Here is a 24,512-nt window from a genome sequence, read left to right on the forward strand (position 1 = left end):
CTGGGTTCAGGTATTAGCTCTGCTCCTAATTCCAGCTTCCTGCTGAAGTGCACCCTTGGAGGCAGCAGGTAACAGTGCAAGACCTAGATTGAGTTTCTGTCTCCTGACTTCGGCATGGCCCAGTCCTGGCTGTTGCTGACATTTAGCGTGTGAACCAGTAGATGTGAGCACTTTCTCTTTCTGTCTCTGCCTTTCCATTAAGTAAATAGGAATTTTTTGAAAGGCAAAAATCACAATGAATGGAATAGGAAATAAGGCAGACTAGTAGATTGTTAATACAACCACAAAATTAATAAAATGGGTGAACCTCTAAAAGATTAAGGAGAAGTAAGGTAAGCACTATTTGGTACAGCAGTTAAGACACTGCTTGAGATGCCCACATCCCATATCAGAGTGCCAGAGTTTGACCCTGGTGCTGGTCCACGGCATTTGTAAACCTGTGAAGTGAATAATGTTAAAATTTTGTAAATCACAACTGATACAAGAAAAAATAGAAAATATAAAGAAATAATTCCCCTCACGGCCGGCGCCGTGGCTCAATAGGATAATCCTCCGCCTTGGGGCGCCGGCACACCGGGTTCTAGTCCCTGTCAGGGTGCCCGATTCTGTCCCGGTTGCCCCTCTTCCAGGTCAGCTCTCTGCTATGGTCAGGGAGTGCAGTGGAGGATGGCCCGGGTGCTCGGGCCCTGCACCCCCATGGGAGACCAGGAGAAGCGCCGTGGCGGCCATTGGAGGGTGAACCAATGGCAAAAGGAAGACCTTTCTCTCTCTCTCACTGTCCACTCTGCCTGTCAAAAATAAAAAAAAAATAATTCCCCTCATAAGCATATTTGAATAAGATCTATCAGATCCACATGTATTACTAAACTTTAAGAGATACATAATCCCTCTCATAAACCATCATTGAAAAATAGTGAATGAGGGAAAACTTTATAACTCATCTTATGAAGCCTCTGTAACCTGAACCTTAAAACTGTTCCAGTGTATAAATAGGAAACTTCTTGTGAAACTCGTGTATTTTCATAGCTACAAATATTCCAAATAAAAAGTATCAAATGAAACACAGCATTGATTTAAAAATATGTAATAACTAAATGCATACAAAGAAGAATTTGTCAAATAATAATCCAATCACAGTGAGCATAAATTGAAGGAAGAATCCCATATAGTAATCTTGATAGATCCATAAAGTATTCATTAATTTATCATCTGAGGCCCATGTTGTGGTGCAGCAGGTTAAGCCCTTGTTTGCCATGCTGGCATCCCATATCCCTGGTTTGTTCCTGATCTTGAAAGAGTGTGTCTGAAGTTTCAACTTTAAATTTAATGTTAGTCTTAGTATATGTAGCAAAGTAAGAAATTCTATTCTTTTGGGTTTTATCTTTGGGTTTGATTATGAGTCCTACCAAGTGCTTTTTGGGCATTCTTTGACCAATCATGATTTTTCTCCTCTGGTATTGTTAGTAAATCTGTAGATACTCAGATGGTGAACTTTCTTCGCAGTTAAAGGATAAATCTTCATAATTTTGCTTTGTTTTGCTTTAAGGACCTTTTTATATATTCCTAAGTGAAATGGAAGTATAACTTGTTATATTGTCTTTGGTCTTTGGTTTTGGAATCAAGATTACATTATGTTTACGTTCTATTTTCTGCAACAACATGTGTAAGATAAAAATTTAATTTTATATTTTTAAAGATTTATTTATTTATTTGAAAGGCAGAGTTACAGAGAGAGAGAGAGAGAGAGAGAGAGAGAGAGTTATTCCCTCCACTGGTTCACTCCCCAGATGGCTGCACTAGCCAGAGCTGGGCCAATCAGAAACCAGAAGCCAGGAGCTTCTTCCAGGTCTCCCATGTGGTTACAGGGGCCAAGGACTTGAACCATCTTCTATTGCTTTCCCAGGCCATAGCAGAGAGCTGGATGGAAGGAAAGTGGAGCAGCCAGGACTTGAACCAGCATCTGTATGGGATGCTGGCACTGCAGGTGGCGCCCTGCTGTGCTACAGTGCTGGCTCCAAGAATTAATTTTAAAATATGCTAGTATTTGCCTAAAATATTCAAACTTTTTTTTGTGGATGGAAGTCTCAGCTACATTTTAATTTCTTTTCTATTTTCTATTTTACTCAATTTTGTGTTGGGAATTTCACATTTCCAGTAATTTATACATCACAACCAGATTTCAACTTCATTAGGCTATAATTACTCATAATACTGATTTGTTATTTCTTTTATAAAAAATTTATTTTATTTATTTGAAAAGCAGATTTACAGGGAGAAGGAGAGACAGATAGCTTCCATCTGCTGATTCACTCCCCAAATGGCTGCAATGGCCACGGCTGGCCCAGGAGCCTGGAATTCCATTCTGGTCTCCTGTGTGGGTGGCCCCAGCTGTTTAGGCTAACTTCTGCCTTCCCAGGTGTATTAGCAGGGAGCAGGATTGGAAGTGGAGCAGCTGGGACTAGAACCAGAGCTTATATGGGATGCTGGGGTCTCATATGAGAATGCCAGAATCCCAGGATACAGCTTAATCTGTTGTGCCTCAATGCCATCCCCTAATTTATTATTTCTTATACCTATTGGATCTGTGGTTGTTTCTCCTCTTTTGTTTTATATTCTGTATTCTGTAGTACACACATACACAGACAACAAATGTTCCAAAAGTTCATGGAAATCTATTCAAGACTGTGACTGTATGGATTTCAGTTTTATTTTGCACCAAAATAAACTTACCTTTTTTTTTTTTTTTTTTTTTTTTTTTTTGACAGGCAGAGTGGATAGTGAGAGAGAGAGACAGAGAGAAAGGTCTTCCTTTGCCGTTGGTTCACCCTCCAATGGCTGCCGCGGCCGGCGCACCGTGCTGATCCGATGGCAGGAGCCAGGTATTTATCCTGGTCTCCCATGGGGTGCAGGGCCCAAGTACTTGGGCCATCCTCCACTGCACTCCTGGGCCATAGCAGAGAGCTGGCCTTGAAGAGGGGCAACCGGGACAGAATCTGGCACCCCGACCAGGATTAGAACCTGGTGTGCCGGTGCCACAAGGCGGAGGATTAGCCTAGTGAGCTTCGGCGCCGGCCTAAACTTACCTTTTAGTTCCATTTTTTGTGAACTTTTTGAAGTACTTTTGTGTGCTCATATATATTTTTTCTTTTAAATTTAGTATTTTAGTTTTTAATAGATTCAATGTAGTTTATAGATATCCTTCTAAGAATATGATATTCTCTTCCTCCCACATATTTTCTTTTTCTCTCTCTCTCTCTTTTTTTTTTTTTTTTTTAATTTGACAGAGTTATAGACAGAGAGAGAGAGAGACAGAAAGGTCTTTCTTCCATTGGTTCACTTCCCAAATGGCCACTATGGCTGGCGCTGCCCTGATCCGGAGCCAGGAGCCAGGTGCTTCTTCCTGGTTTCCCATGTGGGTGCAGGTGCCCAAGCACTTGGGCCATCCTCCACTGCCTTCCTGGGCCAAAGCAGAGAGCTGGACTGTAAGAGGAGCAACCAGGACTAGAACCCGGCGCCCATATGGGATGCTGGCACTACAGGTGGAGGATTAACCAAGTGAGCCATGGCACCGGCCCCAACATATTTTATTTTCTTAAAAACCCTTATCAAGTTCTATTGATTTTATTACTCTGTTAGAATCATCTTTTGGTTTTGTGACTCTTTTATTTCCAAAAATTCTGTCTTATTTCATTTTTTCTGATCCTCATTATTTCCTTTCTTCTTGATTCTTTGAATTTGCTCTCTTGCTGTGTTTTTTTTTTTTTTTTTTTTTTTTGAATGCTTAGCTTGTTTATTTTTAAACCTTTCACTTCTGGGGTCTGTGTTAGGGTACAGCAAGTTAAGCTGCTGCTTACAACACCAGCACCCTGTATCCAAGTGCTGGTTAAGTCCCAGTTGCTCCACATCTAATCCAACTTCCTGCTAATGTGCCTGGGAAGGCAGTGGAAGATGATCTAAGTGATAGGGTTCCTGCCACTCATGTGGGAGACCAGGCTCCTTGGCTTTGGCCTGGCCCAGGCCTGGCTATTGTGGCCATTTGGGGAGTGAAACAGAGGATGGAAGATCACTCTCTGTGTCTTTCCTTCTTTCTCTGTCACTCTGTTTTTCAGTTAGATAAATAAATCTTAAAAAAAAAAAAATATTCATTTCCTACTTAGGTACTCATTTAACTGTGTCACATATAATTTGACATAACTACATTTTCATTGTTATTCATTTCTAAATCTTTCTTAATTTTTCTATTTCATTTATATTTGAAGAATTATTTTAACTTTTATAAGGGAAAAAAGATATTAACTTCATCAAGACTTAAAAACATTTAGGGGGCTGGCACTATGGCTTAGCAGGTAAAAAAACACTGCCTCCTATGGCACTGGCATCCCATACAGGTGCTGGTTCAAATCCTGGCTGCTCTACTTCCAGTCTAGCTCCCTGCTAATATGCCTGGGAAAGCAGCAGAGGATGGCCCAAGTGCTTGGACCCCTGCACCCAAGTAGGAGACCAGGAGGAAGCTCCTAGCTCCTGGCTTCAGACCAGCCTACTCCATGTGTTGTGGCCAGTTGGGGAGGGAAGAACAGTTGGAAGACTTCTCTTTGTCTCTCCCTCTTTCTCTGTAGTTCTGCTTTTCAAATAACTAAGTAAATCATAAAAAAATTTTTTTAATGCTTAAAAATTTATTTGAGAGACTGAGGGAGAGAGAGATGAGACACACACAGAGAGTCAATGAGAATGAAAGACACACTTAGAAAGAGCTGTCATTACTTAGTTCACTCCCCAAATGCCCATGATGGCCAGAAGGGCTGAAGAGGGGTTCTGAGAACTCAATCCAGTTCTCCCACTTGGCTGGCAAGAACCCAACTACTTTAGCCATCAATGCTGCCTTCTAGAGTCTCATCAGCAGAAAGCTGGACTCAGGAGCCAGAGCTGGATGTCAAACCCAGGTACTCTGATGTGGGACATGGGTGTCCAAACCAGTATCATAACCACTAGGTCAAATGCCTGCCCCAACTTTGGGAGATAATGATGTTATTGATGGAGGAAACAAGGGAAATCTGGAGTTAGAAGACCTTTACATACCAGTGAGTTAACCAAATAGAGATGTTCATTATACAATTGGAAAGTAGGACCTTGGCTTTAATAGAAAATTAAGTCAAGACTAGATATGCCAGTTAAATTTTTTTAATTTATTATTTATTTAATAAGAACTTATTTATTTATTTGAAATGCAGAGTTAGAGGGAGACAGAGAGTGAGACAGATCTTCCATCTACTGGTTCACTACCCAAATGGCTGCCATGGCCATAGCTGGGCCAGGTCAAAGCCTGAAGCCTGGACCTCAATCCCATGTAGCTAGCAGGGCCCAAATACTTGGGCCATCTTTCACTGCTTTCCTGGGCACATTAGCAGGGAGTTGAATGGGAAGTGGAGCAGCTGGGACTCGAGCTGTGCCCTTATAGGATGCTGGCATCAGAGGTAGCAGCTTAACCCACTGTGCCACAATGCTGGCCCCAGTTTATTATTTATTTGATAAGAGAGAGAGCAAGTGCAAGAGCAAGATCCCTCATCCATTGCTTTTCTCTCCAACTACCTACATTGCTTTTCTCTCCAACTACCTACAGTGGCCAGGGTTATGCCAGGCTGAAGCAGGAAGTAATCTGATGTGAGTAACAAGAGCCCAATTACTTGAGCCATCACCCGCTGCCACCCAGGGTCTGCATCAGCAGGAAGGTTGAGCCAGGAGCTGGAACTGGGAATCAAACTCATGACACTGATGTCTTAAATGATCCAGCGTCCTAAAAATGAATATAAGTGCATATATATAACAAATACACATTTAATAAATTGTATTATCATATTTACTATGTGATTTGAGGCATATTGTATAGAAAATTACATATATATGTAAATCATGACACATGTACATATTTTAAAAATTTTTTATTTTCACATTATTTGGAAGGTAGAGAAAACATTTGTCTATCTGCTGTTTGACTCCCCAAATGCTTGCAACAGCCCAGAGCTCAATCTGAGTCTCCCATATAGATGGCAGAAACCCAAGTCCTTCGGCTCCACGGCTCACTAGGCTAATCCTCCGCCTTGCGGTGCCGGCACACCAGGTTCTAGTCCCAGTCAGGGTGCCAGATTCTGTCCCGGTTGCCCCTCTTCAAGGCCAGCTCTCTGCTATGGCCCAGGAGTGCAGTGGAGGATGGCCCAAGTACTTGGGCCCTGCACCCCATGGGAGACCAGGATAAGTACCTGGCTCCTGCCATCGGATCAGCGTGGTGCGCCAGCCGCAGCGGCCATTGGAGGGTGAACCAACAGCAAAGGAAGACCTTTCTCTCTGTCTCTCTCTCTCTCACTGTCCACTCTGCCTGTCAAAAAAAAAAAAAAAAAAAAAAAGAAAGAAACCCAAGTCCTTGGGCCATGATCTGTTGCCTCTCAGGGTATGCCTTTGTTGGAAGCTGGACAAGAAGTGGATGAGCCAGGACTTCAATCAGGCATTCAGATATGGAATGTGGTCATCCAAAACAGTAACTTAACTGTGTACCAAACACCTGCCCTTCTATTTTTAATATTTTCCCATGTCATTAAAAGTTCTTCAAACTTGAAAAATCCATTGAATGGAATTCCTGTTTTCTCAGAATAGGCCCCAGAGATGAACTTCTTATGTCAGAAAATGCTGAGTTCTTTTAGACTCTTGATATAGTACACATTGCTTTTTTGAAAATTTGTGCCACTGGATAATTCCAGCAGCAGCTAACTCTTGTTACTTCCAATATAGTATTATTGGTCTCTTAAAAAAGTATTGGTGACTTTTGAAAGCCTGCTTACACCATCATGAAAGAATTGCATTAAAGCCCAGGGAATTGTGTTTTTTTTTTATTAAAAAATAGTTATATATTTGAAAGATAGAGCTACAGAGGGAGGGGGAGGGAGGAGAGAGAGAGAGAGAGAGAGAGAGAGAGAGAGAGAATCTTCCATTCACTGGCTCACTCTCCAAATTGGCCACAATAGCTAGGACTGCGCCAGGCCAAAGGCAGGAGCCTTGAACTCCATCCTGATCTCCCACATGGGTGACAGTGGCTCAAGTGTTTGGGTCATCTTTTGCTGCCTTCCCAGGTGTGTTAGCAGAAAGCTGGATTAGAAGTGAAGCAGGCTGGATTACCACTAGCACTGTGATATAAGATGCCAGCATTTCAAACAGTAATTTAACCTGCTGTCCCATGGAGCACTGGCCCTGGGAATTTTGTTTTCATAAGAGCTTTAACTATATGGGACTATTTTGCAATCTTTCTGCATTATATGTGTGTGTGTGTGTGTGTGTGTGTGTGTGTGTAAATAATAGATATTATGCAATGATATAGTTGTTATTCTTTTGGAGCTTGAAATATGAAGTTGATACCTTTTGATGGTACCTCAAAAAGTTTGTGGGCCGGCGCCGCGGCTCACTAGGCTAATCCTCCGCCTAGCGGCGCTGGCACACCGGGTTCTAGTCCCGGTTGGGGCGCCGGATTCTGTCCCGGTTGCCCCTCTTCCAGGCCAGCTCTCTGCTGTGGCCAGGGAGTGCAGTAGAGGATGGCCCGGGTGCTTGGGCCCTGCACCCCATGGGAGACCAGGAAAAGCACCTGGCTCCTGGCTCCTGCCATCGGATCAGCGCAGTGCGCCGGCCGCAGCGCGCCGGCTGCGGCGGCCATTGGAGGGTGAACCAACGGCAAAAGGAAGACCTTTCTCTCTCTCTCTCTCTCACTCACTGTCCACTCTGCCTGTCAAAAAATTAAAAAAAAAAAAAAAAGTTTGTGGAAGCCAGGGTAGGCATTTTGTGCAGTGGTCAAGTTTCTGGTAGATATGCCCAAATCCCATATTGGAGTACCTAGGTTTGAGTGCCAGTCCCACTCCTGATTCCAGATTTCTGCAATTGTGTACCCTAAGGCAACATTGACAGCTCAAGTGATTAGGTCCTTGCCACACATGTGGGAGACCCAATTGGAGTTTGAGGCTTCTGGCTTTGTCTGGCCCAGTCCTGGCTGTTGTAGCCAATTTGGGGAGTGAACCAATGAATGGAAATCTCTCTCTCTCTCTCTCCTGGCTCAGCCTGGCATAATCCCAGCTACTATAGGCATCGGGTGGGTGGTGAATCAGTGAATGGAATAGGTTCCCCTGCTTGTCTCTGTTTCTTTCAAATAAAACGGGAAAAAAAATCATGGAAAATGGAATTAAAAGCTGTTTATTTTTGATGCAAAAATTTTTTAAATCCATCAGTTTTTCATAATATGCATTTTCCATGAACTTTTTGAAGATGCTGCATATACATGATTCACTTCTTCAGATATAGTTCCAAAGCAAATTTTAAGATAAAAGTTACGTATTATGGGGGCAAGTGTTTGGCCTCCTGGTTAAGATGCCAGCTTCTCCTGTTGGAGTGCCTGTGTTGTATTCTTGGGCTGGCTACTGATTCCAGCTTCCTGCTAACGTGCACTCTGGGAGGCAGCAGGTGATGGCTCAACTAGTTGGGATCCCTGCCACCCTCATGGGAGAACTGAGTTGTAACCTGAGTGACCGACAATGGGGGATCTCTCTGTGCTACTCAAGTAAATAAAAACTTAAAAATAAAGTTAAGTATTGAATTAAAAAATAAAGTGTGAATCAAACTGATTCTTTTCAACATTAGAAAGACTACTACTTAGGAGCCAGTGTTATGGTGTAGCAGGTGGAGCCATCGCCTCCAATGCTGGCTTCCCATATGGATGCTGGTTCCTATCCTGGCTGCTGTTCCACTTCAGATCCAGCTCCCTGCTAATGGCCTGGGAGGGCAGTGGAAGATGGCCCAAGTGTTTAGGCCCCTGCCACCCATGTCGGAGACCCAGATGAAGTTCCTGGCTCCTGGCTTCGGCCTGGCCCAGCCCTGGCTATTGCGGCCAAGTAGGGAGTGAACAAGTGGATGGAAGGTCTCTCCATTTCTCCTCTCTGTAACTCTTTCAATGAATAAATCTTAAGAAAAAGAAAGACTACTTCTTGAGCCACGTTTGACCTGGTACCTCTACAAGAAATACACCTTTGACTTACATTATGCATTTCTTTTCAGAATACATAAAAAACTACCAATTAATAGGAATAGAAATAATAGAAATTCAGATGTTATCAAATTCAATGATTTGCCTAAAGCCTGCAATTACTCTTTAATATTACTTCCCATCTCCCTACATGGAAGCTGGTTTTGGTGCTATCAGTGGAGGATCTGCATTTTAAGTTTATGAGCAATGAAAAATAAAAGCTACCAGTCATTCAGTTCCTTTTGTCCCATACATGGCAGATTTACCCAATCCAAGACATAGATCCTAATTTGGTTTAAGGGCAGTTGTACTTTGGGAGTGACGCACAGGCTCTTTTGGGAGAGTAGGGATCTTAGTGTTAGGACTAGGGGAAAAGGCCAAGAGAACACAGGTACATTTAGAAGAAATGAAAAAAAAGGGGGCCATGGGGTATGTGACTCTATTCTGTTACTACACTGATACTGGGCAGATTTCTAGTGACACTGCAGTAATATTACCACTGAAAAAATTTTCTCTATTATAGATGGAATTTAGTTAATTCACATCAAGTTTATGTCACCTTAATTCATATTTTTAATTTGTAACTGCCAGAGCTTTTTTTTTTTTTTTTTTTGCTTTTGGTGTTTATTCAGCAAATATTTATTGAACTTCACAGGAGGCACTGCTTAAGTAAATTGTGTACAAACAACTTTACAGCAACGTTTGGTTTCAAACAATTTTTATTATGAAACCCTGAAGCCAGGATTTAAGGAAGTCCCTGTCATTTTATTGATTTCCCGTTGATCATGAAATCTATACAAAATAAATCGGCAGTTTATCTCCCTATTATATTTTAATATGCAGGGTACTTTGTACAAATAGTTTCTAGCAAAGATTTTGAGATGACAATTAAATGAGTACGTCAACCAAACAGAAATGAAAGGGTACATGAATTTCATGCTCAGCAAATTGGAGTAGTCTAATTTAATCCCTGAGAGGTTGGTGTGTTCTGTTGTTTACTTAATACCCATTTAGTGTGCTGTCAAAAGAAAAGGATGAAGGCGGTCTCGCAAAGTAGTTAGAAGCCTCTCGCTTTGCTAGTAATGCTTTCAGAGTGTTTTCTAGTATGACTTTTTGTTGGTGCTTCTGTTCTAAAATGCACTGCTTTCAGGAGAACTGGTTGCATGTTGCATAAGCTCTGAAAAGGCCAAAACAAGTTAAAAAGCCATCTTTATTTACAGCTGCGGGACTAGGTATTCGAACGCTTCCAGGAAGAAAATTTGATTAATGGCTGTTTTCCAGAGGGGGGGCGATTGTAGACTTTTCTTCCGCAGGGCGTGAAATGTGCCTCTTCCTGCCGAAGGGCCGTGTCCTCGCCGCGGTCCCGGGAGCAGCGTCCCAGCCTCAGGTGTCTCCCGGCCGCGGGCTACGGCCGCTCTGGGGCCGGCGTCCGGGACTTCCTGTCTGGGCGCGGGGCGGAAGGATCGCGTCGCCAGCCGGGGCGGCCGCCGCCGCCGCCGCCGCCGCCGCCCCTGCCGTTAGGTGGTGGGGTTTCTCAGCCCGGCGGCGGGAGGCGGGCCGGCCTCGGCTTCCTGTCGGAGGACGCGCAAGGATCCGGGCGTCGGAGTGTGTGCGAGTGCGTGAGTGTGTGTCGGTCGCACGGCGTGTGTCTCCGGCCGCGGGTTCCGCCTCCTCCCCTGCCGCCGCTGCTCACGGTGGAAGTCAATGTGAAGCAGCAGCTCCAGCCCCGGGATAAACATGGCGACGTCTCTGCATGAGGGACCCACGAACCAGCTGGATCTGCTCATCCGGGCCGGTAAGGGCAGGGGAACTTTTCTCCTGTGCATCGGTGCAGCAGGAGAGGGGGTGCACAGAAGGCGGGGTGACTCCCCTGGAGCGGTCAGTGCAGGGGGTACAGTGTCCACCCACAGGCACTGGGCGGCCAGGGGAAGGGGGGAGTGAATGAAGTAATGGAGGCGACGAATCAGGAAGTGATCACCTTGGAGAGTAACCTGCCTGGAAGCCGGCGCTGTCGCTCCGGGGTGGGTTCGGCGTGCGGCGGCGGCAGCTGCCGGGCGGAGCGCTGGCAGCGGGTGCCGGAGAGCGGAGCCGCGGTTAAGTTGGGGACTCGGGGGCGGGTGAGTTGTGCGCTTCACCCCAGCTGCCGCGGAACCAGGAAGTGAGTGAAGCTGTTGTCTCTCGGCTGCGCCTGCCACGCTGTCTGGCCGGAGAGGCCGCTGCTGCCCGCGGTCGGGGGCGGCGGGCTCCTCGGGGGGAACGTCTAGGGAAACGATCGCCCGCCCCGCCGCCCTCTCGGTCCAGACTTGTGGGGTCCGCGGAACCACGACTTCCGCATGGACTAGGCAGCGCCGGGCGATGTCCGGTGCACCGGTACCCGCCAAAAAACGCGGTGACCCTCCCTCCTCCACACGTCCCGCATTGTGCCGTCCCTGGAGTAACGGTTCTGGAAGGGTCACTTAGTCATGTTGAGTAACCGCGATGCTGTTTCTCCCGGGGGCCCGCCTCCCTTTCCTCGTTTAATGGGTGGCCGGAGAAACTAGGTTTGTGCCCCTTCCCTCGTGGGCGGCTTTTCCAGGGGGAGAACGGGAAGGACACGGGCGTATTTCATGCCCCTGGCCGGGAGCGTTGGGGCATCCGAGGAGGTTTATTTTTGTAATCGGGGGGTGAACGCGAAGCAGTGGGGCGGGGAGGGAGGGAGTCTTGGCCCTAGGGAAGTCTCTGCACGGAATTGCCCCTTTTCCCCTCCCCCCCAAACCTCCCACCATAGCGGAAGCGCCTCGGAGAGGACAGAGCGGGCGCGATTGACAGGCCTCCAGTTCCAATCCGCTCTCTGCGATGTTCCAAATAAGAACGCTAGCTCCTGGGGGCGGGACTACGGGCCAGCGCTGGGCCAATGAAGATTGGGCGGGAGTGAAGCTGACAATGTACGCATGGAATTGGAGGGAAGAGGAGTGTAAACACGGAAGTGGCTGCAGGGGTGGGGGATGTGCGGCGCCACTGCTGCAGCGGAAGGGCACGGACTTAAGTTACATAGAAAAAGCAGCTTTCCTTAATAGCAGACCGTGCAGCGAGGGCCCTGGGTCGGTGCAGTAGTGCTGCACTACTGGTGCTTGGTGTAGTCGTAACCACGTACGTCCCTTCTCATGTCTCCTGTCGCCATCGATGAGATTGGGAAGATGAGAAATACCAGTAGTGCTGTGAATGGTCTTGGGCTCTTTGCAGTTGTTTATAGGTGGTGGTGGTGGTGGTGGTGGTGGGCTTGAAATTAGTTGGCCGGCGAGAATCCGTGAGTCAGTTGGGCTGGGGGAAACTCAGGAACACGTGTATCTCCAAATTCAGCAGAAGTAGTCTCAGTACAGATAAAGTCTGAACTAACACGTGTAACCATATGTGTGATAAAATACAGAATGATGAATGGACTTTTAGTCTAGAGGATGTAAATATTGTGTGTTTGAAAGATCTCCAAAAAATCAGCTTCTGAGTCGTGATTAAAAATTTGACAGTTACTTTCTGGTCAGAGCAAAAAAAAACCTGACATTTTAATAAGAGGTGGAGTAGAGCACAACAAGAAGTTGTTTCTTTAGTGAATTGTTAACGTATAATACGAATTAAGGGATGGAATTTGTGGCCTTACATTATGGGTAATACAATACTTAGAATTGTTGGGTTAGTAATAACTTCTGTGAGTGCCGAATGTGTGTTTCAAGAGATGTTTCAGTAACTGTGAATACTTAGATCTGTAGAGTAGTCCCTGTGGTAAGAACTTTGAAAAATGCTGTAAAGGGCCTCATATTGCTGATGGAAAGCTTGTTTTTTTTTTAGCCTTTGGAGCTATCAGTGAAGCTGAATGTGGCCTGGAGATATTGTGCTTGAGAGGATGGGTCTACACAGTTTTCAGTTTGAAAATATGTAACTTTTCTCTTTTGAAAGGGTTTCTTTTTTTAAGTGTTTTCCAGCATTTCTTTAGCATTGTATGTAACTTAAAATTTCTTTCATGATGATAATCTGCAGATAGTAAGTTTTACATATAATGATTTTCTCCATCATGTTCATGTAATCTGAAGCTCTCTTACAAGCTCGTATTTCAGAAGAAAACTTGAGACAGATTTGCTGATGTTATCTAAGATGCATTCAGTGAGTTAAAAGCTGAGGAAGAAAGATGGCCCAGAAAACTGATTGATGTTCTAAATTTTTATTGCTGCCATTTTCCAGTGGTGTTGGGAGAAGAATGGTGGTACATTTGGTGTTTGGAAAATGGGAAGAATGATAACTTGTTGTCTTCTTAAGAGAGGTCGTCAAGTGTTAGAATTCTTCACAAAGATTTTACTGATTGAAAAGACAGAAAAAAAACTACGTAAATGTAAAAGTAGCTATAGTGATGGCTATAATGGGTGGTTGACTAGTGTAGACTGATACTTAGGAAAGCTTCTAGATGAGGTAAGGAGGTTATTAGCATTGTTGTATGAAGTCTTAAAGCATTATTATTATCACCACTATTTGTTACAAGTTAAGGAACTAGAGGATATATTTTTGCTTACATTTTTCTCTTAGAAAAGCTTAAGTATCATGTGCACGCATTCCTTTAGCTATCACTGTTTATCCTGTAGAGGAGTTGGAGTAAAGGGTGATATAAATAAACTTGTTAATTAAAAAAAAATCACTGCTGTTTAACCATACAAGATAACTTTTGTGGTAAAGATTTGACATACTCTATAAAACTTCACATGGCAACATGATGCATGAGAACAAGCCTTGACCCTGAAGTCAGGAGTTGTCATTTACATCTGTCTCTCACAGAACTAGTTGTGTGCTACTGACTTAATTTCTTTAGGGCTTTATTTTCTGTGAGAGGACAGGCTTGACTAGATGATCGCTATTGAATTTTAAAGCTCTACGATTGCAAGAAATATGTTTAGATATATTTAGCGGGAAGTTATGCCTTCAGTTTTTCTTGGATTTGTTGATAATTACACCTCAACCTTGAGTACATCTTTAAAGGTTATTATGTAATTGGGAAGTTGATTTCTTTTAACCGATCTTTGATAACATATGTGGGTGCCAAATTGGAACTTGAGGCTATAATTATATGTTGAATTAAGTCTATGATACAGTTAATTAATAATTTAATGTTTAATAATGTAGGCTAATTTTTAATTTATATGTACATGAGAGAAATGTTTGGCAGTTACTTTCCTAATATTTATGTCAGAGTATTGTGTATATACAATCTGGATTTTCTGAAAGATTTTCAGCATAAGATATCCTGTTTTCTTGTTTTCATGTGTACTTTTCCTTAACTGGTTCCCTTATTTTTCTTTTTTAATTTGAGAAACAAGGTCACCAGAAGTTTTGCTCTACAAATGCAGTTATTAAATGAAGGGGAAAATTTTTCTGGAAGTTTAGCCTAAATATTTTCACTGACAGAATAAGTTTTGTCTATTTTGTCAAAGTTCAATGTGAAACTTGAAATTGAAAAATTATTACTGGGACCAGACATGCTTCAAATTTCAGAATTTTTTTGGATCTTGGAATATTTGCATTGACTTTTAACAGTTCAGCATGCTGGGTTTTGGATTTTCAGATTAGGGATAATGAACCTGTATCAATCTTGAAAAGGTCACAAAATTGAAAAAAAATAGCAATTATGAGTATGTGGAAAGATAAAGCATATCTTGATAGAAAACTAGAGGAATGGCATTTTCTTTTTCAAAAACGTATTTGAAAATGCATTTAGGAAATTACTTTTAAGAATTCATTGCAGCATTAGTACTAAAATTCACAACAGCAGTTACAACAAAAAGATGAGATTGCAGAGTAACCTCAGAGTGTAAATAATCAATTAGGATAATTCAAGATAAAACAGTTATCTTTAGAAACAGATTTGGTTGGTGAAAAAGGGCACACAGCAGAGTGTTCTTAACGATTATTTTATGTGACTCTTGTGTTATCTATAGCTTGAATGTCCAAAAAGATGCAAATGAATATTTATGAAAAGCTTTTAAAAACCTTTTACATTTAAGTGGACAGATACTATTTTTCTTACAGATACGAATCATAATTTTCCATCCACATGCTGGTGTTTATGTTTAGAAACTAAACCGGAAGGAAATAATTTGGTAGTCATTAATTATATTTGATGATAAATTATAGCTGTACTTCTCAAAAAGAAAAATTCTGACAGTTTGGGAGCCTTCTAAGGGATCTGTGAAGTCAAAGCCTTCATAATATGAAGTCATTATTATTTGTCTTTTCATCTTCACAGTTGTACAGAGAAGTATTCTAGATGTCATGTGATGTGATACTTCAACAGGTTGGATGAAAAAGGAGCTAGGAGAATGCAGCTGCCTTCTATTAAATCAAATATTCAAAAGATGTGCAGAATGTAAAAACCAAAGCTACTCACTATGTTTAAAAATTAATTAATTAATTTGAAAGGCAGAGGGAGAAAATGTACAAAAATGTAAAAACCAAAGCTACTCACTTTTTTTTTCTTTTTTTTATTATATTTAATTCTTTATTTGAAAGGCAGATAGAGAAAGATCTTCCATCCACTGGTTTGTTCTCCAGTGGCCGCAGTGGCTGTAGCTAGGCCAGGCTGGAGCCAGGAGCTTCTTTAAGGTCTCCTACATGGGTGCGGGTACCCAAGTACTTGGGCTATCCCAGGCACATTAGCAGGGAGCTGGAGTGGAAGTGGAGCAGAGGGGATAGGAAGGAACCAGTGCCCGTCTGAGATGCTGATGTCGGGTGGTGGCTTAACCCACTATATACCATAATGCCAGCCCCTTCACTATTTTTTTGGTTATAGAAAGTTCTTGCTCATAAAAATAATAAATCAAAATAGCAGGCTTACTTAAATGAAATATCTTAGAATTTTCTTTGTTTTAATTTCAAATATATATGAGAAATAGATATAGTTATGATCTATATAAACAAAATTTCATTGAAGTCCTCTTTGAGTGCAAAGTGGTCCTCTGACCAAAAAAGTTTGAGAATAACTGCATTACAGCATTGTTTAGGTCTGTCCTGTTCAATACAGTAGACACTAACCATACTTGGCTATTGAGTATTTGAAACATGAGAAACTAAATTTTAAATATTTTTTTTTTTTTTTTTTTTTTTTTTTTTTTTACAGGCAGAGTGGACAGTGAGAGAGAGAGACAGAGAGAAAGGTCTTCCTTTGCCGTTGGTTCACCCTCCAATGGCCGCCGCGGCCGGCGCGCTGCGGCCGGCGCACCGCGCTGATCCGATGGCAGGAGCCAGGAGCCAGGTGCTTTTCCTGGTCTCCCATGGGGTGCAGGGCCCAAGCACCTGGGCCATCCTCCACTGCACTCCCTGGCCACAGCAGAGGGCTGGCCTGGAAGAGGGGCAACCGGGACAGAATCCGGCGCCCCGACCGGGACTAGAACCCGGTGTGCCGGCGCCGCTAGGCGGAGGATTAGCCTAGTGAGCCGCGGCGCCGGCCTAAATTTTAAATTTTTTAAATTGCAATTTAAATCTAAAAACTGAAGCAATGGGCAACTTTTTTATGTTGATTATATATAAAATCACAGTATGTACTGGGTTAAATGAAAGATTAATTTCACCTTTATAGTTTTTAAAATGTGGCTACTGGAAAATTTAAAATTATATTTGGTTTATATTTTTATCTGACAGCTTTACATAGAAAGTAACTTCTTTTTCACTTTTATACCTCATAATACAACTATATTGATTAGAAGGTCCCTGAGAAAACGCTGAAGATGGAGAGTTCCAGACTTTTACCTTTCTTCTTTTTCATTACATTTGTCATATTCTTCACTCACCTATTTTTATAGCCTCAGGGCATTAGAGGATAGCTGTGGTAAATCAGCTGCAGCAATTGAGTGTAACTTTGTAATATTATTCAATCCTGTTCCTGGTAGAAGAATACCACTATCATCCAATGAAATGTCTTTTAGTTTTTTTCCATTGCTCTCAAACTAAATTGCTACTAAATTTTATTTTTGACTTGAGAACACAGTTATGAACTGGATCCATTGCCAGCGTTCTCTTATGCAAAGCTGAGAGGTATGCCTCTTGTCAGACTTAATTACCAAGTTTGGTATTTTGTAACAGCTGTTGAGTGAGTCTGGAATAGTCTACCATACGAACACTGGTTGATTAAAAAGATAGAAATGGAACAAGAAGATTTTTACCAGTAGTAAATAGAGAGGACATAAGCAAGTTTTACTTTTGGTACTGTGATGAAAATTAAAGTAGATTTATTTTGTCAAGAAGGATTGACCAGCAGCAGCAACTTTCAGTGGCAACTATAAAATAACCTGTCAGACTACTTTTTAGCTTCATTGTCTCAAATGAATTGCTTATTTCTTTCCCTCCCATAAATTTTATATACAATTCAAGAAAGGTACCAGTAAATCCAAGTTTTAAATAAGAGTTATGGAGTTGCAGTTTGCTTACTTTGATTGAATAAACTTAAATTCATGCTTATCCTGAAGAATTGTACACAATTTAAAATTTTATTTAATTATTAATCTGAGCAAAACAGTATTGAAAAGTTTAACAACTTCAGAAACTTCAATAAGAGATTTTTAAAATATCTGTCATCAGAAATAGTTTGCTAACTTATGTCAGCAGTAGTTAAGAAGAGGTAGTGCTCATACTTAGAAAATGGGTGAAGTAGTCTTGGAAACCTTGCGTTTGATACATTATTGTAGATTGATTTGAGAGTAGGCTTTTAGGTTTTTCCATGTGCATAGTGTTATTTGAGTTAGTAAATAAAAGTGATAAGAAGTAAAATTAGTAAACATCACAAGAAAGCAGTGCTGTCCTTAACAAGCTTTTGGCTTGCAAACTAAATTATTTTACACTTCCACTTAGGTTTTTGATGCATTCTGAACTATATATTAGTATAGGTTTCATGAAGCCAGAAAATCTATTGATATTTGTATCTCAGTTTTATAGAACAGGGCCTGGCATGTAGTAGATACTCAAGAAACATTCAAACACCATTTGTTGTTGATTGTATACAGAATTTTAGATCTCCTGGTTGATAACTATAGAAAATTTATGCATATTTTATAGTTTCATCCTAAATTTAAAAGTATGAATAAGTAAATTTTAGTAAGCTTGTATACTGCTCTGCAAATATATACTTCTGGGGTATAATAATGTTGAATTTGGGGGGAATGGCAGGCTGAGGTCAGAATTCATGAGCATGAAAATAAGCTTTTTAAATACATAATTTCCACAGATAAACTTGACCTGAAATTGTGGTTTTGAAAAATGTACCTCAAAGTGCTTGAGAATTTCAGGCACATAATAATGTAACTTTCAGACAAATTTAATTTTTATAATTTAAAACATTTTAAAAAATAAAATTATTTTTGCTGTATTATTACTGAATACTTGAAGAAGTTCTGATGTTAATACGGTAGCAGTTTCGGGGTGTGTCTTAATACAATTACATAAGGAATTAGTTTACCCAGGGTGGTTTATTAATAGCACCAAAGACAACAGCTAAATTACTACAGCGTCAGACTTAAAAGAGAATGGTTCCTGGAATAAACTTTCAAAACCTGAGAATTGGCTTTCTAAGGTTTGTTAGTATGTGTGAGTATTGTAGGGAGGCACTTTGGAAAAAAAAATACTTGAGAATGGTAGCACATTTTACTCTTTAATATTAAGTTTCTTGAACTAGAAACACTGATTGAATTCTTTGCTTCGGAGAAGCAGCAGATAAGAGTAAGCAGGGTCACCTAAAGATAGATTTACTTAGAGGTTTGGCTGCCTCTCTGGAACCATTTAGCTTTGAGAAGATTTCCATAAATGGAAAGAGCAACTGGAGAGACCCAGTACCTTGGTTGAGAGTGTGGATGATGTGCAACAGGTGGTAAAACAGTCCCTGGATTTGTAAAATAAATGCTCTCCAAATGACTGATGTTTAAGGCTGAAGCTTTAGCGATTGGTGAATTTTGAAACTAAATGGATCCCTTCATCCCCCCAATTAAAAGTTCCCTGGAAACAGTTGAAAAAGATTGATATCTTCAGTGTGTAGAGCTTAAGAATTTGTAATAGAATTTTGTGAAATTTCGTAAACATTTAGTTCCAACTTGAGAAATATATATCAAATTAGAAGCCTCTAAGTTCATTTTTCAGAACCCTGTTACCAAGTAAACTGTCCAATATTTTTAAGTCAGAATGTGAATTTAATATATTTGTTAAATAGTAGCTTTGTGAATTGCCGGTTTTCCTGTAAGGTCAGTGGGTTGCCCTTAATTTAGTATATAAAATAAATACTTGTATGTCTACTATATTCTATATTAGGAACTACAACAGACTTAAAAGATGAGTTCAGATAGTCCCCTGACTTCAGGAAGCTTAATCTCAGAGGAGTGATAAATTATCACCATTTATTGAGTTCTTATTTATATACCAGGCACTGTACTAAGTTTTTTATGGAAATGACTTCATTTAATTCTTATACCTATTTGAGATAAGTAATACTTCTCTTTTGTGAAAGAGGAAATGGAGGTTTAAGAGAGTTTATGTTGCTTGCCTAGGTTAACAAAAAAGTGGCAGAGACTAGAACCCAACCTGTTGGATTTGTTAAGCTCAAATAAATCACTGTTGTACCCTTTAATGTTTCACAAGCAACTAAATCAGCAAAGCATAAAGGAAGTTGTAGAAGAGAGAGTCAAAATGTGGTGGAATCAGAAAAGCTTTCATGGGGCAAAAAAGAAGCTTGAAAAAAAAATTCTTAGGTAAAACCCAAGAAGGTTCTGGAGAGCAAGGTTATTGTGAAAAAAAGTGCTCTGGTACTAGAGTGGTACATGTTCTTATGGTTCATGAGGCAGCCCTGCCTGGTATATATTTCTTTACTGGGGGTGTCTGAAAGATTCAAACTAATTCTTTGAGTTAACTGAGAAATACAATGTGTTTCTGACTGATTCTGCTAGGTAACTCGTGGCTTTAATGGCAGTACAGCAGAATACGTGATTGACTTCACAGAATTGTTAATCTGCAACCATCCTCTCCCTGCCCGGCCCCCATGCTTCCACCCAATTAGTTTTGGCCTAAAATTGATGCAGAGTTCAAATTTCAAGGGTCTCTCTTTGTTTTCCGTTGGATAAGATTCAGAAACTGCCTCTTTGGTTGCTTTATAATCAACATTTTGCAAAGTGTAGCTTATTTTGGTTTGCAAATTATTTCTTTAAATAATTTATAAGTATTAATATTTATCAGTGACTTATGTAGAGTTATTTGCATGGAACTTAATTTATATTTGTTTCTTAAACAGTGATGTACTTTAGTTCAGTAATGTATCTAACACATTTTTAATTGAGAGTTTGTTTTTCCCCCAGTGGAAGCATCAGTTCATAGCAGCAATGCACACTGTACAGATAAGACAATTGAAGCTGCTGAAGCCCTGCTTCATATGGAATCTCCTACCTGCTTGAGAGATTCAAGAAGTCCTGGTATGTAAACTGTTCGTTTTTATATTAAATTATGTCATGTTACTTTACATAGCTAGAACGAAGTTGTTTGTTTGTTTGTTTGTTTGTTTTGACAGGCAGAGTGGACAGTGAGAGAGAGAGAGAGACAGAGAGAGAGGTCTTCCTTTTGCCGTTTGTTCACCCTCCAATGGCTTCTGAGCCAGGTGCTTCTCCTGGTCTCCCATGGGGTGCAGGGCCCTAGCACTTGGGCCATCCTCCACTGCACTCCCGGGCCATTGCAGAGAGCTGGCCTGGAAGAGGGGCAACCAGGACAGAATCCGGCGCCCCAACCGGGACTAGAACCCAGTGTGCCGGCGCCGCAAGGCAGAGGATTAGCCTATTGAGCCACGGCGCCGGCCTGTTTGTTTGTTTTAAAGATTTATTTATTTAAATGTCAGAGTTAGAGAAAGAGAGACAGATCTTGCATCCGTTGGTTCACTCCCCAGATGGCTGCAACAGCTGGGACTGGGCCAGGCTGAAGTCAGGAGCTTCATCCAGGTCTCTGAAGTAGGTGGCAGGGTTCCAAGCACTTGGGCCATTTTCTATTGCTATTCTCAGGCCACTAGCAGGGAGCGGATCTGTAGTGGAACAGCCGGGACTCAAACCATTGCCCATATGGGATACTGGCATGACAGGTGGTGACTTTACCTACTATGCCACAATGCCTGCCCGGTGTTCTTTTTCTAAATGCAGGGAAATTGTTGGAATTTTTAAAGGTCGATTTTATATGAATACCTGAATGCAGAGATTCATCTTTGTTGTCAGGGTCCTAAAACCTTAAATAATGTTAAGTATTTGACTTTTATAATAAGTGATACAGAACATGCCCACTATACACAGATGTTTCTTAAATAGATATTTATGCCATCATGTCTGTTTCCCTAACTCTGCGTAAATTATAAGCCTTTGTAGTCCTTAAGAAATGGCAGGTTGGGGCAGTTGCCTCCTATGGCCACTCTCAATCTTTATTAAATGATAGGAAGTAATTCCAGGGAGCCATTGGCAGTAGAGAAATGCAGGAACATGTATCATTTTCTCTTCTCTTCTCTTCTCTTCTCTTCTCTTCTCTTCTCTTCTCTTCTCTTCTCTTCTCTTCTCTTCTCTTCTCTTCTCTTCTCTTCTCTTCTCTTCTCTTCTCTTCTCTTCTCTTCTCTTCTCCTCTCTTCTCCTCTTTTCTCCTCTTTTCTCTTCTTTTCTCTTCTTTTCTTTCTTTTCTTTCTTTCTTTTCTTTCTTTCTTTTCTTTCTTTTTTTTTTTTTTTTTGACAAGCAGAGTTAGTGAGAGAGAAAGGTTTTCCTTCTGCTGGTTTACCCCCTAAATGGCCGCTACGGCCAGTGCGCTGTGCTGATCCAAACCAGGAGACAGGTATTTCCTCCTGGTCTCCCATGCAGGTGCAGGGCCCAAGCACTTGGGCCATCCTCCACTGCCTTCCCCGGGCCACAGCAGAGAGCTGGACTGGAAGAGGAGCAGCAACCAGGACAGAATCTGGTTCCCCAACTGGGACTAGAACCCGGGGTGCTGGCGCCGCAGGCTGAGAATTAGCCAAGTGAGCTGTGGTGCTGGCCAAACATGTATCATTTTCTTTGTAGCCCTTTCAGCCTACAAATTATCCTTTTCTTTTGATTCCTTTTTTCTTCAGGACTGACTTTGATAGTCATATTTTACTAATTTTGATTTTTAAAAAAGATTTATTAACTTATTCAAAGAGCAGAGGGACAGAGAGAGAGGGAGAGATCTTTTATCCTTTGGTCCACTCACTCCTGAAATGGCTGCAATAGCCAGGTATGAGCCCAGTCAAAGCCAGGATCCAGGAACTTCATCTGGATCTCTCATGTCAGGGGGAAGGACTCAAGAACTTGGGCCATCTTCTGCCTTCCCGGGTGCGTTAGCAGGGAACTGGATCAGAAGTGGAGCAGGTGGGACTCCAATCAGTGCGCCAATATGGGATGTTGATATCGCAGGCAGTGGCTTAGCCTGCTGTGCTACAACACTGGCCCCTAGAATAGAATTACTGTATGCAATAGAATGCCAGATAGAATCTTTACATTTTTTTATTTCCATCTATTTCAAAGGTAGAGTGAGAGAGCCAGAGCAGAGATTTTCGTGGTTTTTGGTTTTGTTTTGTTTTGTTTTGTTTTTGTTTTTGTTTTTGTTTGTTTTTTTGTTTTGGACAGGCAGAGTGGACAGTGAGAGAGAGAGAAAGGTCTTCCTTTTTCGTTGGTTCACCCTCCAATGGCCGCTGCAGCCAGCGCATCGCACTGATCCGAAGCCAGGAGCCAGGTGCTTCTCCTGGTCTCCCACGCGGGTGCAGGGCCCAAGCACTTGGGCCATCCTCCACTGCCTTCCCCGGGCCACAGCAGAGAGCTGGCCTGGAAGAGGGGCAATTGGGACAGAATCCGGCTCCCCGACCGGGACTAGAACCCAGTGTGCCAGTGCCGCAAGGCGGAGGATTATCCTATTGAGCCACGGCACCGGCCCAGATAGAATCTTTATGTACTGTTTTAGTTACCACAGATATCATAACTGTTCCATTAAATAGAATTTTATATACAGAAATACAGTGTTCATTGGTCTCTCTGGTCTGTGAAATAATAATGATAGATAGAAGGAAGGAAAGTAATTACTAAAAACTATTATCATGTTCCAGTGTTTTCTCAACTGTCAAAATAATTCAGTTTTTCTATGAGTTTAAAAGTATCTAAAAGTATGAAGAAAGGGGTGGTGATTATTCAAGATTTTCACCATACCCAGAGATTACATTTCTTTTAAGTTAACTTTCTTTATGTTTATTTTCTGTGTACTAAGTTCATGTGAGCATTGAACCTTCAGCAAATTGACTTCTTTAGTATTATGCTGTTACATTGATTTGATTAATTAATAAAACTCTTCTAAATATTGAACTGTCCCCATTAGAAATATTAGTAGGGGTGGGAAATTTTAATTTTTTAACTTTTTTTTATAGTGGAAGTGTTTGTCCCTCCTTGTGTATCAACTCCAGAATTTATCCATGCTGCTATGAGACCCGATGTCATTACAGAAACTGTAGTGGAGGTGTCGACTGAAGATTCTGAACCGATGGATACCTCTCCTATTCCTACATCACCAGATAGCCATGAACCAATGAAAAAGAAAAAAGGTAGTGTATCAGTTTCAGAGAAAGCAGACAAATTTTTTTCTAGTATCTTTTGTCCCATCCAGGGATATAGAAAATAGTAATTTGTATATGCTGTAGACTTAAGATCAATGTTATCTTTAAAAAAAAAAAAAAGATTTATTTATTTGAAAGGCAGAGTTATACACACACACACACACACACACACACACAAGATATCTTCTATTCGCTAGTTCACTCCTCAAGAGCTTCTTGGTCTCTCACCTAGGTGCAGGGGCCCAAGCACTTCTGCTACTTTCCCAGGCACATTAGTAGGGAGCTGGATCGACGTGGAGCAGCTGGGACTTGAACCAGCACCTGGATGGGATGCCGGCAATGCAGGCCGTGGCTTATGCTCTACAACACAGCACCAGCCCAAATCAATGTTATCTTAACTAGATGTTCTCAAAGAATCAGTAAATTGATTTTATATTTTAACATATTATCACCATTAAAAGGAGTTAATATTTAAGCTCCCAATGTACTTGCATGAAAATGAAATTTTAACAGGTATTGGACACACAAAAGGAAAATCAAGAGATTCCTGCACATTCAAAAAGAAGAAGTCATTTATTTTCTTGATTTCTCAGTCTTACCCTCCCTTTCTTGTGGACATTTTTGTAAAGCCCAGGAGTGGGCGTTTAAGCCAGTGCTTAAGTTGCCTGTGTCCCCCTTTGGCGTATATGTGTTTGATTCCCAGCCCAAGCTCCTGACTCCAGCTTCTTACACTGCAGATCCTAGGAGGCTAGAGTGATGGCTTAAGGAATTGGCTTCCTGCCATTCAAGGATTGAGTTCCCAGCTTTGGCCGTGGGCCCCGGCCCTGCTTGTTTTGGCCATT

The 24,512-nt window shown here is 41.6% G+C and overlaps 1 protein-coding gene across 47 annotated transcripts in view; it reads left to right on the top strand.

Annotated features, from left to right (window-relative positions):
- Positions 1–24,512, top strand: part of ELF2 (E74 like ETS transcription factor 2) — a 113,384-nt gene that overhangs the window by 76,322 nt on the left and 12,550 nt on the right. For 16 of the 47 annotated variants that reach the window (XM_070047560.2, XM_070047548.2, XM_070047552.2 and 13 more), the window contains 2 exons: positions 20,392–20,505; positions 23,485–23,658. In XM_070047560.2, coding sequence (XP_069903661.1) covers positions 20,466–20,505; positions 23,485–23,658 — 214 coding nt within the window. In that variant the 5' untranslated portion in view covers positions 20,392–20,465. Of the gene's footprint in view, positions 1–10,379; positions 10,845–11,933; positions 12,179–20,391; positions 20,506–23,484; positions 23,659–24,512 lie in introns of those variants that run through there. The other 31 variants (XM_070047551.2, XM_070047555.2, XM_089302863.1 and 28 more) reach the window with 11 other exon arrangements.

This window comes from Oryctolagus cuniculus, chromosome 8 (assembly GCF_051225735.1).
Source record: "Oryctolagus cuniculus isolate XC-2025 breed Fujian yellow rabbit chromosome 8, ASM5122573v1, whole genome shotgun sequence".
Lineage (NCBI taxonomy): Eukaryota > Metazoa > Chordata > Mammalia > Lagomorpha > Leporidae > Oryctolagus > Oryctolagus cuniculus.